The sequence below is a fragment of the Rasamsonia byssochlamydoides genome (assembly GCF_041956645.1).
Source record: "Rasamsonia byssochlamydoides strain NRRL 3658 unplaced genomic scaffold VTN77scaffold_63, whole genome shotgun sequence".
Lineage (NCBI taxonomy): Eukaryota > Fungi > Ascomycota > Eurotiomycetes > Eurotiales > Trichocomaceae > Rasamsonia > Rasamsonia byssochlamydoides.
Genome location: NW_027192446.1, coordinates 163605 through 177605, shown reverse-complemented (window position 1 = coordinate 177605; position 14001 = coordinate 163605). Strand labels below are relative to the sequence as shown.

Here is a 14001-nt window from a genome sequence, read left to right as displayed (position 1 = left end):
GCTGGGTCCAACCGTAGTCGCAGATACTCAGATTGGTGGTCAGGGAAGGATCAAGCGAACCGAACAGGTTCTTCACTATGGTCGAACAGACCGTAGACCGAACAGGTCAATGCCGAACAGGCGCAAATAACAATAAGGGTCAATGGCTAACTGCCGAAGAAGAACAAGAACAAGTGCGACTAGGTCAGAGGCAACGCCTACTAGAGCTATACCGAAGTATACCAGTAGTAGTAAGATGTCTTACTGACCCTCCAAGTAAGTATCTCAGTAAACAAGTTGAATTGAGCGCGATCAAAGGAAAGACTAGATACATGAGATTGATCNCCCCCTTTTATAACTTCTCAATCCGGTTCTCCTTCCTATTTCCTTCACGGTGCCTCTTGGAACCTTCCTTCACGGTTCATCTTGGAACCTCCTTCCTTATCTTATCAGTGAACCTTTAGTCACGTGACCTCGTTTATCCGTTTCTGATCTGCGGGGTACTGTTTCATCCTGCATCGCTGTGTTGGACAGCCTCCTATTTTGTTGGTTCGTAACACAGTGTGGCAGAAACCATTTTAAACAATTCTTGCAAGGAATGGAGGCCTAATTAGATTAAATTCAAGGATAAGGCTAAGCCTCAAGTTAATAATAATGGCGGTACTGATACAGTACCAACAGAAGTCGCTACTTTGTTCATGACAGCTTTGTTATATTGTACTGTTACGCAGGCTGAGATGATCATCAAGCGGGACCCGGGTACTGTTGACCAGTATATGGTCAGGATATCACCATCACAATATGGACTTTCCATGGCACCAAAGTCAACTTTTGTCAGTGGACTGTATAGTACATACATCTGTACAGGTATCCATGTGATGTATCTCGTCTTTGCCACGGCTTTCCTGTGCTCCAAATATGTTGATCCTTGGGAAAAAAAAAAGAGAGAGGAGAGAGAGACCGAAAATGTTAAAATTTAGAAAAAAAAAATGACCAAAAAAAATAGCAAAAGAATAAAAACCATTGATGAAGGACTAATAATCTAGTCGATGGATGTCGAGGATGAGAAAATGTGATAAAAAAATGTCCCCGGGGAGGATCGAACTCCCGACCTTGAGATATCATGGAAGTTGCTGCTTCCATGTCATACATTTAGTATGAGACTCACGTGATAACCAGCTACACCACGGAGACTTGCTATCTGGCGAGACTCGCGCCGCAAAACCTTATCAATCAACTTACTCAGCGGGAGCGATGACGGTATGCCAGCAGGCATCCCTGGCTAGTAATTAACTTGAGGAATGTTATGTATTATGGAATCCTAAAGGCTGTTCCGTTCGCGTCTGATATCTAAGTAGTGATCACGCTAGTGCTGTTCGATCAGCATCCGAATCCACGAGTGGACATCTCCACCCGGTGCGAACCCTATTTTCCTGCAAAAAGTACGGAGTAGATTAATTCATTGACTTGATTATTTTCTCAACATGATTAAACAAAATATATTTTTTATAGGTCTTTAATTAATCTAAAACTTTTATATATAAAATCCTTCTGGTACTACTATAGGGATGGAGTAAATTTTATTGGAACTTGTATATATATATATAATCATATAGCTTTTTATATATCTTTCCACCATTATGCCACCATTCTCCCGTATATTAACTAAGTTTTATCATGTCATGATATAATAATATTTAATCATTTCGTATTCCATAGGAAAATTTTAAAAAATTATATAATTTACGGATAAAATTTTGTAGTAAATAAGGAAGTCACTTACAAACTTGTCCTCATCGGTTGGTAAGGAGCTGAAAGAGAGCGCAGCAGCAGCAGCTTCCACTTGATGACACAGATCCTTAAAAGCTTCCTCATTGGAAGTCGCCTGCGTAGCTCGTATTTTACTCATAAAGTAACCATGAATGTATAATCATGAATTTTTTCGGGCACCATTTACTTCAGTTGCCTGAGCTTTTTCTAGGTCTGTATGCTTAGTCAGCCACTCGTTGTGGCCTGCCGATTGCGGTTAGGCTGAACCTTGGTTCTTGCCTCTTTTTCTGTTTTCTGTTCTGTGTTCTCGACCGCAATTACGGTATTCCATTGGAATGCAGGTTCATCCAGTCACAAGTCAATACTTTTGCTGACAGCTTCTCAGCTTTGATCGAGGATCTGGACCCTGTGGGCCTGTCGTATCTGAATCGATCGACCGGACTTTCTCGACCCCACATCGATGGTCTCTGGGGGCGACGTCAGCTGGAATCTGACACGCACAATCACATCCGCACGCACTACACCATCAGCCCAGCTTGCCGCTGTTTATTGCATGGCCTGATATCGATACCAGTGTAATATGCGCAATGAAGTTGTGGGAAGTCAGCACCATCTTGCAGCGCAGGTGAGCAGTTCTTTGCTGTCTTGCTGTGGCGGTCAGCTGATAAGCCTTATGAGGTGGGCCCGCAATTGCAACGCACCCGCCTATGCTTAGTTACGGTTGCAATCAGAATCCTCTGAAGATCCACTGCCCCAGTCAATCCCCACTGGTTCCCTTGAGTATCGAAACAACTGATGAACTCGTGCCGGAGATCAAGAGATGAAAACTGGAGCAACAGCTCCACTGCCGTTGGCGTTCGGCCAACGCGTTCGCCAGGACGCCTCATCACTGACGCAAGCGACAGCGCAGAAACGAGTGAATGAGTCGCGATCCGTCGATGTTTCGTGCGGGGAAATAATTAATGCATTTCCTCGTGACAGTCATAAGAATTGAGCTAGTCCCATTCAAGACTGATTGCAGGAAGCAATCACACCTCACAGGAACTACCCAGGCACCTACTAGCGAGTGTCTCACCTTGGAGGCTGAGCAGGCTATTAATACTGTTTTGAATGATCCTTCCGTGAACCATACTTTCCTCTAATTTTGGGTGGCCTTTTCGTTCGTCTTTTACCTTCGTTGTCCATATTTAAGCACGTCTTTGCGCGCCTGACCGATTCCCAGGTCAGCGACCGAGAGACATCTATCGTTGTAATTTTCTGTTCTTTTTTGCCTTCTTTCAACATGCCGTCTGTCAAGTCTGCTGCGGTGACGCTTCTCGCCACCTTGCCATTCGCTCTCGCCCAGACGTACACCAGCTGCAACCCTTTGTCGCAGAGTATGTCAGTCGTTGCCATGCTTCTCAGAAAATGCTAACTTAACGTGCCAGCATGTCCTCCCGATAAGGGCCTCGACAGCGCGACCCTTTCCACCGACTTCACCCAGGGCGCCTCCCCCGACTGGACCGTCACCGCCGGATCGATCACCTATGGCCCCAACGGCGCCGAGTTCATCATCAACAAGGAGGGCGATGCCCCAACCATCGAGACGGGCTTCTACTTCTTCTTCGGCACGGCTGAAGTGAAGATGCAGGCGGCCAGCGGCACCGGCATTGTCAGCAGTATCGTCTTTGAGTCGGACGATCTGGACGAAGTTGACTGGGTTTGTAGCGGCTCGCCAAAAAAAAAAAAACGAATGCCTTGCTGATGTTTGCGTCTATAGGAAGCACTCGGCGGCGACACTACCCAGATCGAAACCAACTACTTTGGCAAAGGTTATACGGGTACCTACAACCGCGCCACGTACGTGAACGTGGCCACGCCGCAGTCGACCTTCCACACGTATACCGTCAACTGGACGCCCGAGAGTATCCAGTGGCTGATCGACGGCAACGTGGTCCGCACGCTCACGTCTGCTGACGCCGGGAACTACTTCCCGCAGACCCCGATGCGGCTGAAGCTGGGTGTCTGGGCCGGAGGCGACCCCAATAACCCGCAGGGCACCATCGAATGGGCTGGTGGTGTGACGGACTTCTCTCAGGCTCCTTTCACCATGTACGTCCAGTCGGTGACGATCACCAACAACAACCCGGCGTCGGAGTATGAGTACACCGACAACAGCGGGTCCTACACCAGCATCAAGATCATCAACGGGACGGACCCGTCGTCTGCCTCGTCTGCTTCGTCTGCCACATCCGCTACATCGACGACGGCAGGAAGCAGCAGCGGCAGCACCGCCAGTGCCAGTGCCAGTGCCAGTGCCAGCGCCAGTGCCAGCGCCAGTGCCAGTGCCAGCAGCAGCGGTAGCAGCAGTGGCTCCGCGTCGACTTCTACTGCAACTGCGACCGCGACGCCGAGCGCGAACGCGACCAGCGGCGTCAACCCCGTTTCGGGCCTGGGCGCTGCTCCCGGCAATTCTTCCTCTGCCTCCAACTCCACCTCTCCATCGGGCTCTGGCTCCAGCTCTAGCTCTGGTTCTGCCTCTGCCTCTGGTTCTGGCTCCGCAGCCAGTCCGTCAAGCAGCGTGGCGAAGAGCTCCGATGCTCTGCCCAGTGTTGGCTTCTCTGGCTCGCTGCTGGCTCTGTATGCATTCCTCTTTGCTGTTGTTGGTGTTGTTTTTTAAGCAGATAGCTGGACAGGCTAGAGTCTCGCTTGCAAGTGTTAGCCAGGTCAGCCAAGCCAAAAGCCAAAGGCAAGCCATGCAAGACATGGTACATACGTACATAGTCCATAGTCCATAGGACAGATATAAGACAAGGACATAGGTTACGTTAGGCTGGTTAGGTTCGATAAGGGATAGGGATATGGGATATGGGATATGGGAATAAGGGTGGTTTTGTGGAATTCATTGTTTGGGATTTGAAAATTTCCTGCTTTTTTTTTTTTAAAGAAAATCCATTCATGTTTGCTGGTTTATTATCTTTCTTGTATGTGTTGTACAAGTACAAACTATATACAGACTACAATAAAGGCATTTTTAATAATAGGTATGGTCGGTACTATGTCATCATCCACCTGAGGATGGGGACAAAGGAATGGTGTTTAGTTTGTTTGATAGGTATCCAAGTTATCCAACTTCCAACCAAGTTTGTATTCGGCACTTGGAACCCTCGGGTATAGTCGGCATTAGTCGGTTTAGTTCAGGTGTTTTATTTTTTGTCTGTCTGTCTGTCTGCCAGGTATAGCAGGTATTAGTTATAGTTAAACAATGAATGAAAGAAAGAAAAGGAAAAGTAAAGCGAATCTGCTGCAAAGGAATCTCCTCGTTTCCATATGTATCTGCTAGAGGGAGCTACCTACTTACCTAGGTAGGTAGCTAGCTATCTCAATCAGGTACCTAAGGTTATTGACTACCTAATCGAGTAATTAATTATTGAACTCTAAATTCTAACACTAAATGGTCTGTATAGTACCCACTAACTAAGTCGAAAGTTTTCCATAGTAGGCAAGCAGGCAAGCAGGGAGGCAGGCAGTAATATCAGCAATGTGATTGAAACAGCTCTGGCTGGGATCTATTTATTCCTCTTACTCATTCACAGCCAGATCACGCCCACCTACTGCACTTGTTCCTCTTGCCAGTATTCCCGACCTCAAGGATGGGAATCCGTCCACTGTCAGCTTTATCTGCTGCTGCTCTATTTGCGGCTTGTGCAGGAAGTACGTCATTTCTTTGAGGAAGGGTTTTTGTTCTGAAGCATGTTCGAACAGATTAGGATCGAGACAGGAAAAAAAAAAGACAGACAGAGACAGACAGAGATACAACCCACCTTAATTATATGCCTTATATAGATAGCACTCTCCTAATTATATCAAAACTATAAGTAATTGGATTTACTTTACAGGAGACGAAGAAGGGGTCTTTTATTATTAATAATGATATTAGCTAATTCATAGGATACAAATCTAGATAGCAAGTTACATATACTAATTAAATAGTCTCTTATCAATACTATTCTATCTATACCTTTAAAATTATTATGATTATTATTTAGAGTCCCTATTGTTTTTGTTAATCATGTTAATCACTTCTAAATAGCCAGAAGGAAAGGCAAGAAAGGTGAGGATCCATAATTCTTTAAACTAAATCCTATTATAAAGCCACCAGGCCGCGGCGAAGAGGGTGTTGAATTAGTTAGTTTTTTTTTTTAAAGAAAAAAAAAAGCAAATACACAGATGATAAAAAACTGCACTACCACAGATGTCGGGCGTCACTTTCACGACCATCCTGCCGTCTCTCAGTGGTGGAAGCTGAAGCACCCGGAGAAAGGGCTGGCCGTTGGATCTCCGGCATTCAATGATCCGGCCTTGCTCAAAGGTCTTCCTCTAGACTTTGTCGTCACGCAGCCGGTGTCGAAGGATGGGCTTCGGAAGGCCCTGGCAAAGGACGATCCAAGCAGTGATCCTGATGCTCATCCTCTCGTGTCTGTACAGCACGGCCATGTGGAAACATACGTTGTTTACGCAGCTCGAAACCCCGAGAATCCAAAAATTCCCATGGACGACACTCATATCACGACAGCGGTGGTCTGCATGCTCCCTACATCCCGGGGCACCATCACCCTGGCAGACAAAGATCCACGAAGCGCGCCCTTGATTGACCCAAACTACTTTGCCACCGAGGCAGACCGATATGTCCTGTGCGAGGGGCTGCGGAAAGTGCGAGAGGTCTTGCGCGAGACCCCCAGCTGGGAAGGAAATTGTTGAAGAAGAAACGGTCGAAGAGGGCGCCCGGCCCCTTTCAGCTGACACCAGCGACGGGGAGATTGACGATCTGATCCGTCGTCGGTTGATGTAGGTCAAATATCCCCGTCGAATTCACTGGCGTATTCTGACAAGGATTTCGCGCACAGGACACTGTACCATCCCGCGGGCAGCGCATCAATGGGCAAAGTGGTCGATAGTGAACTGCGGGTCAAGGGGATTGAGAGGCTGAGAGTCGTCGACGCCAGTGTGATCCCTATCCCTTTGGCGGCTCATATCCAGGCGTGTGTGTATGTTGTGGCCAAGCAGGCAGCAGATATCATCCTGGGGCATTCTCAGCAATCCTAAGACCAGACGTCTATAAAGATACTGACTATATTGTAATATATCTTAAGAATGGTATTATCCCACGAAAAGAGAAGAGAAGACGATAATAGTATTGTACATACGAGCAGAAATTTGGTAGAACTGTTTGTTATATTGGTCATTACCATAATATATTTTTTTTTTCGAGAGCAATAATAAATCGGCCACGAGTCCACTACTCATAGAGTCCTCTCTAGTAAAGATAATATTGCACAACTTCTCACACCCATGCTGGAAGGACCATAACTTTTTGGTTTCAGAAGTAGATATAGAAAGAAACATTGTCTCGAACGTTACGTTTGCTACTAGCATATATCGCGTCTAATTAAAAAAAAATTTAATACCTATTGCAATAGATACAATCCCTTAATTTAATTTTAATTATAAATAGTTTGGGATATATTTATTTAACCTTGGTACATACTTTCTTAATTAGTTTGATTTTCTTTCTTTTTTTTTCCCTAAAAGGAACTAAAAAGAGAGAGAGGAAAAAGTATCTGTTGTGTACCTAGGTATATCTCCGCTATTATTCTAATTAATAAAAAAAAGAAAAAAAGTTAAGGAATAGCTGAGTTCCACGCTAAAGAGAAGTAATTTGTTCTTTTGTGATGACTAGATATCTTTCTCAAGGACGGGTTGCTTATATGTATTCCTGCATTTTTCCCTTACTAACTAACTACATGCCTAGCTTAGAAGAATCCTTCCACCAGCGCCACTACTCCGCCATACGTCTCCTCGGTCAATCCACCACCAACTCGCTGCACGATCCTGGGGATCTCGTCCCTGGATATACCCCTTTCTGTCAGACTTTGTCGCAGTCCCAGTCTGTCGACCAGTCCGAGAATGCGGTCGCCCACCTCGAGGGCCTCTCGGTAGTTGTCTGCAGTGGGCGTTCCGCCCGTAGCGGACAGAAGTCTGGCGATCTGTCTCGCGTCCTCGGGACTGTTCTTCGCTTTGAATTTGACGACTTGGCCAAGCGTGATGCAGCTGGTTTCGCCGTCTGTCCAGTCAGTCAGTTAGCCCCGCATGTCCTCAACCAATACTGGATGACAGCTCGACTCACGAGGGATTCCGTACGGACTGCCCAAGGCATGTCCCAAGCTATGCGACAGCCCCATTCCTCCCTTGAAGTTCTTCCCATGAAAGCCCACACTGGCAAACGCAGCCAGCTGCAATCGTGTAATCACATCCTGATCCCCAGGGTGGGATTCGTGGGCCTTGGGCAGACACTCAAACAAGGTTGCCAGCGCCCAATGCGACAACGCCTTCCACGGCATCTCGATGGCACACGGGTGATAATACGACTCTACGGCATGATCCACGGCTCGCATGCCAGTAGCGAGCCACAGCTTCTTGGGCGTGTGGCGAGCATATTCGGCATCGTAGAAGATGGCGCTGATGCCCATCCCCGGCGCAGCAAACCCCGTCTTCACGCCATCAGCCTTGGTGTACCCCCCAGCAGCAGTGGTCTCCGCCGCACTGAGGGTCGTGGGAATAGAGAGGTGAGTCAAGAATTTGCCTCTCTTCTCTGACATGCGATAGGAGATGGTTTTGGCAGAATCGATAGGAGAGCCGCCTCCAACGGAGAGAATCGTATCGATGGACGGATTGGCGGCCACTATCTCTGTCGCCTGATCAACTTCTGCCACCTGCCCATGCTGCTTGATGCCTGAAAAGGTCCCGGCGTGATGATCGCCCAGCAAGGCCTCCAACTGTTGAATGAGAGGCGTCTTGGTTGCAATCGACGTGCCGGTGATGATAAAAACTTTCGACGCTGCGGATGGAATGACATCGAGCAAGTGCTTTTGGACGCAGCCGGGTCCGTAATAGAGATGCTTCAGATGGTCCTGAGGTTGCCACAGACCGGAAAGGGGAGAACTGGACGACTTTGCGGTCATCTTGATGGGATGTGCCTGGTGATGCCCTGTCTGGATTGCCGGGCCCTACCTTCCGGATATGAGCAAAGAGACAGCACGTGAAACGCCAACCGTCTCCCAGCAACGCTGAACTTCGACTGTAGCAATTCTTTCTTCTACTAAACAACATCGACCACTCTATCGTCCTTTAAGAACGGCAAGTCCGAAACCAGAACGTCAGATATCGCTTGCGGGAATTATCACCTCGTCCGTTTCTATCGGATAGCACGGGAATCATGCATGATCCCCGATTTGGTCCGAATCTGCCATGCGTCAGAGGAGACGGTCTAGGCGAGAGCTGGTCGAATCTACGGTGGTATCAGGAGTAGCTCCTCCAGATATTCTCCATTTCTGACAGGTCCATTCGGCAATGCACCACAAGAGACATATCTTCATCCAGCACATCTCGATCTGCAGCAATTCCTCGCTGAGCCTAGTCAAAACCCGGTCGCCTGCTCAATTGGTTCTGCCAGAAATTTTTCACTCAGCCACAAAGAGTGCCATGGCTACTGCTTTTTAGCTGTTGGATCTCTGCTGGTTGGCAGGTTCGTGATTGGCACAAACCTACCTAGTCAGCTCTGTGACGTGATTCGGCGACAAGCTCTGCAGAAACATTGCATCAACATGCCGAACTGACACCGCATTCATTGTTGTACAGGGCCATTGTTCCACACCTCCGAGGAGTGACGTGATATTCAAGGCAGACACTTTTCTACGAAATCGAGAATGGGCTTCCTATGCCGATAAAACATCCCGCTTTATCTGACATAATATCTCGGGCAACTCGTTGCACAGGGCTGTTGCAGCCTAGAGCCCAGAAATCCCTTGACAAGAATAACTCTGACTCGTTGTGTACGCCTGCTGACCAACGGTACTCTGAGTGAGTCCAGTTCTAACTGGCGAGTCAGAAACAGAGGGCAGGTGAGTTCCACAGAAAATAGTCCGACGCTGATCCAGGCGGCTGTTGCATTCTGTTACTCATCGGACCTGCCGCAGATTCAAGTCGCACAGTATCGTCCATCATGGTCCCATCAGCAACAGAACTCATTGACGGGGGCTCTCATCTCACACTGTCAAGTGGACCGCCCGGTGTGTTTGATCTGCAGCCTCCCGCCACACCCCTGAGGCGAAACAGAAGCCAGCGAGGGAAAGACCAACAATTCACGTCTCAACATGTGAAGGACAGAATACGGAGTACATAGCAATGTCTCTTTGACTCGCAGTGGCAGAGGGGTGATATAATACTTTCCCCCTTGGTGGCCACAGCTTCTAGACACTGTCCCGGACTCCCGGGACCGGCCATCATCTCCGAGAATATCGCAGCAGCAACACTGAAAACTGAACCATCGCCTTATCACAGCCCGTTTTGGGAGAATTCTGCACATCCAGAAAAAGAAGAGGCTGTGACACAGAGACAGCACAGTAGCTAAGATACGAACCACAGAACCTAGCACGTTGATAAGCCCACTTCTGCCGACTGCGCCGAGACGACGTACAACAGACTGAGGCGGACAAGGACCCCGGAACCGAGATCCTCATTGACTCAAAATTCTCCGCGCTGACTAGACCTTGATTCGCTGCTGGTTTCTGCCTATCATGAATCGAGAAAAAGGCACTGAACCAGCCTGCAAGCAAGCTGGGAATACATATTCGGCCCTATCGGGTCCCTGTCCTCTGCCCCGATTTGCATTCCTTCCTGTGACCAATGTGAATGGTCGATGAGAGGCTTTTCTCGGGATGCACAGCCATGTTACTGGCTATTCCTCTGTAGGCGTGAGGCGTTTTCGGAAGGTCCCTGCAATCTGCCATGTGCGAGCTCTCGATGGGCGTTGAAGATGGGCCGTTTGCTGGCTCGCCAATATCGATCGATGACACCAGTGTCCCAATAACGTCTCCTTGGCTAGACAACATAACTGTTTGCAGGATCTGTACATGGATTGATAAGCGATCGATCTCAGATGATGACAGTGCACCAGTGCACAATTATTGCAGACGTCGCGCGTTAAGTGGCCTACATTCTTATGCACACTCGACAGGTGGACCAGAACGGCCATTGCTGGCCTTCTACCTAGTGTCTTGTGCATTCTGGGACCGTGGATTAGCGATCGCATCCCCCATCATCTGCTCTTTCAGTAGCGGGGATGTGTTTCGAGTAAGAACATCGTATCTGATCACTACCGGAGACGCAGTCGAGTTTTATACCCAACATCTAGCCCCCCGGAATCAGGCCTCTACCTGTATTGGCAATCTTTTTTTTTTCACTTCAATTCCGCCAATTCTCCAGGAGGCCTTCAAGTGCCACAAAGAATTGGAAATTTCTTTGGGTCTCTGCATGAGCCTGTTAGCGATCGACTCGGATGCGCTCGGAAATGGCCTCTGAAAAACAAGTAAGCCCGGAATTCGTGATTCTCCCCGTGGTACCAACAACGAGGTACCGACAGGCGGCATATATCTTTGCAAAATTGGAGTGGCTAATTGGGTTCCTCATCGTAGGTACAGTCATGGTCGACCCACGATCTGGCCTGCACTCACTGCCGTGAAAAGAAGATACGCTGCGGTCGTGAAAGACCTCAGTGTGCCAGCTGCAAGCGGGATGGGCTGGAATGCGGATATTCAACGCCACGAAAGAGAGTAAATCATATCAAGTTGTTGTAGGTTTTTTTTTTCTTCTCCCAATATTCCAGAAGATTTCTAAATTCTTGTCTGACGGGTACTTACATCTGGCAGATGTCACAGCTTCGGCGGCCTGGAGGATCGCCTGAGTAACATCGAAGGCGAGCTCTCGAAATTGACGTCGATGTTCAGACGCAGCGGAGGCCATGGCTCCTTCTTGGATCCGCTGACTGATGACGACGAGACGGAGAATGCGACTACGGCCGATGCAAAGCTCACTGATGATGCTCCCTGCCGGCTGATAACGGATCGCCACATAGTTCGCAGCCAGGGGGACCTCATCGATCGTTACCATGGCCCATGTACTTTGTTCGCTCTCTGCAAGGAGTTCTGTGATACGATGCTGTCGGAACGACAGATGCAGGGCTCACCTTCGATGCAGAGTCAGCCGCAGCAAGGCGAAATGCAAGATTGCGTGGCTCGCAATGAGGAGCTGAAAGGTCTTCTTACTCGTCTGTACCTCGAAGCGCGCATCGAAGAGACCTTCGATTTGCCGCCGGGCTACAACCCCGTTCGACTGCCTCCGAAGCAGTTTCTGCTTGTGGCCCAGACCCAATTCTTCCAGCGGTCCGACTACACGACTGACATATTCGTGCAATCCACTTTTTTATCCCACGTGGAGCGGATCTACAGCCGGCCGTTCGCGCTGGCAGACGAAGCGTGGGCCATCTGCTTCAACGTGATCATTCTGCTCGTCCTTGGCTGTGAAAACCCTAACCATGGCAATAATGATTCGTTCATGGGGTCCCAGTTTGTGCGACCATTTCTCCTCACGATCCGTATGGCTCTCAGCAATCCTCGCATTCTGATGGCCCCGAAATTGATCAATGTCCAAGCTCTAGCCCTGCTGGTGAGTTTCTTCACAACCCGTCTCTGGATTACAAGACTGACAAGCGTCAACGGAAGAGCGTCGCTGCCCAACAGTACTATCCACCAGGTTTCGCTGAATCGATCTTTGCGCAGGCCTGCGTGCTGGTCCGAACCATTGGGCTTCACCAGATGCACGCCGCCTCCAATGGGGTCAGTCCCGAGGAAGCGGAAGAGCGATTAAAGGTCCTCCGGGCGTTGTACCTTCTCGACAAGAGCTGTGCCATCTCGCGAGGGTCGATCTGCTGGCTCCCTACCTTTGATTGCGGCATCTCCTCGGCGCTCTGTCAACCGGCCTTCGCTGACCCGACGTATGCGGCCCGCATGGAACTGGCCATGCTTCAAGAGGAGATCTATCGGCTGTTTCATTCTGCTGAATCCCAGAAGCAATCTGTAGCCGAGCACAAGATCGCCCTTTCCCGTGTGGACCAAAGGCTCGAACGTTGGGCGAATGCTCACGACATATATAGCTCATCGCACCCGGATAGTCAGGATGTTAGTTTGAAGCTGGATTACTTTGCCGCTCGCATCACGGCCTTTCACGGGAGCTCCGATCCGGGACATATCCGACGGGCATTGAATGATGCGAGGGCGAGCTGCCTGTTGTTGTTGACATCGCTTGACGAGCATAATCCGGCGATGGTTGAATGGCTGGAAGGTCTCTTGCTTTCGATGCATTCACTGAAATTTCTGGAAAAGAATGTGAGCCATCGGTTGGATAAAAACACGCAAGGTTTCGCAGCTTTTGCTGCTGCGAAGAATGAGAAGGTCAATGAGCCTGTCCCATCCCGCGTTCACAGTCTGCTCAGTTCGTTTCCCGTACCTGCATTCTTCCTGATGGCGAAGAACGTTGTGTGGTCGATCTCCGGCGAGAACCAGGCGCAAGCGGAAGGAGATCTCAATCTGCTCCAGATGGTGTGCGCTTGCTTCAAAGGACTGGATTCGCGAATCCCCGCGGACAATTATACCCGTCGAGTTGGCCGTGCTTTCGAGAGACTGCTCGAAATCGTCCACCTCCTGGTCCATCCTCAACAGCTCCAGACGTCGTCGTTAGAAACCCAAGAAAGCTTCAATAGCCATAGCACACCTCCCACGCAGAGTCTTGTTGCCGGTGTGCCCACTCTTGCTGACTTTGGTGATTTGACAACGTCTCTCCCGGGAGCAATGCCTCCCGTGTCTTGGGATGGGTTTTCGAACAAGAACGCCGTCACAGTCGTTACCAATACGAACCTTGCTGACACTGCCAGCACGATCACCTCGCCCGGCTTGCTGACTCCTGTAGACATGTCCTCCTACCTGAGCCAGCCGGCAGAGCCACTGCGGCAGGCTTATCCATCCAGACCCGCGAGGCGTCCGATGGGACCGCCAAGCAGGAAGCGTCGGCATATGAGTGATCCGGAGGAGGTAGGATCGATGGAGAGTCACGCTGAATCGTTCATATTTGATTTTTTGGCGTCGAACCCGGAGATGTCGTTTGACATTCAGTCCTAGAATGTTGGTGGAGAGTCAGCGCTAGGCTTGTAGAAATGATGACTTCTTGTCCATATTAACTGTGATTAGTTTAATGATATGAATGAACCATTCTTCTTGAGAGAAGAAAAAGAATCGAATCAAGTAGCATGAGCCAATTGAAGAGCAGATACTCATCCGTGGAGAGTTCCACTAGGCGCATAACAATGAATCTGTTCAAAAG

At 49.0% G+C, this 14001-nt stretch overlaps 4 protein-coding genes and 1 non-coding gene across 5 annotated transcripts; 3 read left to right on the top strand and 2 right to left on the bottom strand.

The window, feature by feature from the left end:
- Window positions 1–1063: 1063 nt before the first annotated feature.
- VTN77DRAFT_t117 lies at window positions 1064–1173 on the bottom strand. Its single transcript has one exon. It is a non-coding gene; the product is annotated as a tRNA-Met (tRNA).
- Window positions 1174–3031: 1858 nt separating this feature from the next.
- On the top strand, window positions 3032–4408 carry VTN77DRAFT_7734 (uncharacterized protein; the record flags this gene model as incomplete). Its single annotated transcript, XM_069424155.1, has 3 exons — window positions 3032–3125; window positions 3177–3448; window positions 3509–4408. The coding sequence occupies 3 exons, from the start codon at window positions 3032–3034 to the stop codon at window positions 4406–4408; spliced, it is 1266 nt and encodes a 421-aa protein (XP_069275243.1).
- A 1550-nt stretch (window positions 4409–5958) lies between these two features.
- VTN77DRAFT_7733 (uncharacterized protein) lies at window positions 5959–6834 on the top strand (the record flags this gene model as incomplete). The annotated part of the gene is made up of 3 exons (XM_069424154.1): window positions 5959–6484; window positions 6528–6576; window positions 6636–6834. 3 exons carry the CDS (start codon window positions 5959–5961, stop codon window positions 6832–6834), a joined length of 774 nt encoding a protein of 257 aa, XP_069275242.1.
- A 707-nt stretch (window positions 6835–7541) lies between these two features.
- On the bottom strand, window positions 7542–8750 carry VTN77DRAFT_7732 (uncharacterized protein; the record flags this gene model as incomplete). The annotated part of the gene is made up of 2 exons (XM_069424153.1): window positions 7542–7852; window positions 7916–8750. 2 exons carry the CDS (start codon window positions 8748–8750, stop codon window positions 7542–7544), a joined length of 1146 nt encoding a protein of 381 aa, XP_069275241.1.
- A 2375-nt stretch (window positions 8751–11125) lies between these two features.
- Window positions 11126–13799, top strand: VTN77DRAFT_7731 (uncharacterized protein; the record flags this gene model as incomplete). Its single annotated transcript, XM_069424152.1, has 4 exons — window positions 11126–11155; window positions 11262–11419; window positions 11496–12291; window positions 12348–13799. The coding sequence occupies 4 exons, from the start codon at window positions 11126–11128 to the stop codon at window positions 13797–13799; spliced, it is 2436 nt and encodes an 811-aa protein (XP_069275240.1).
- Window positions 13800–14001: the final 202 nt, after the last annotated feature.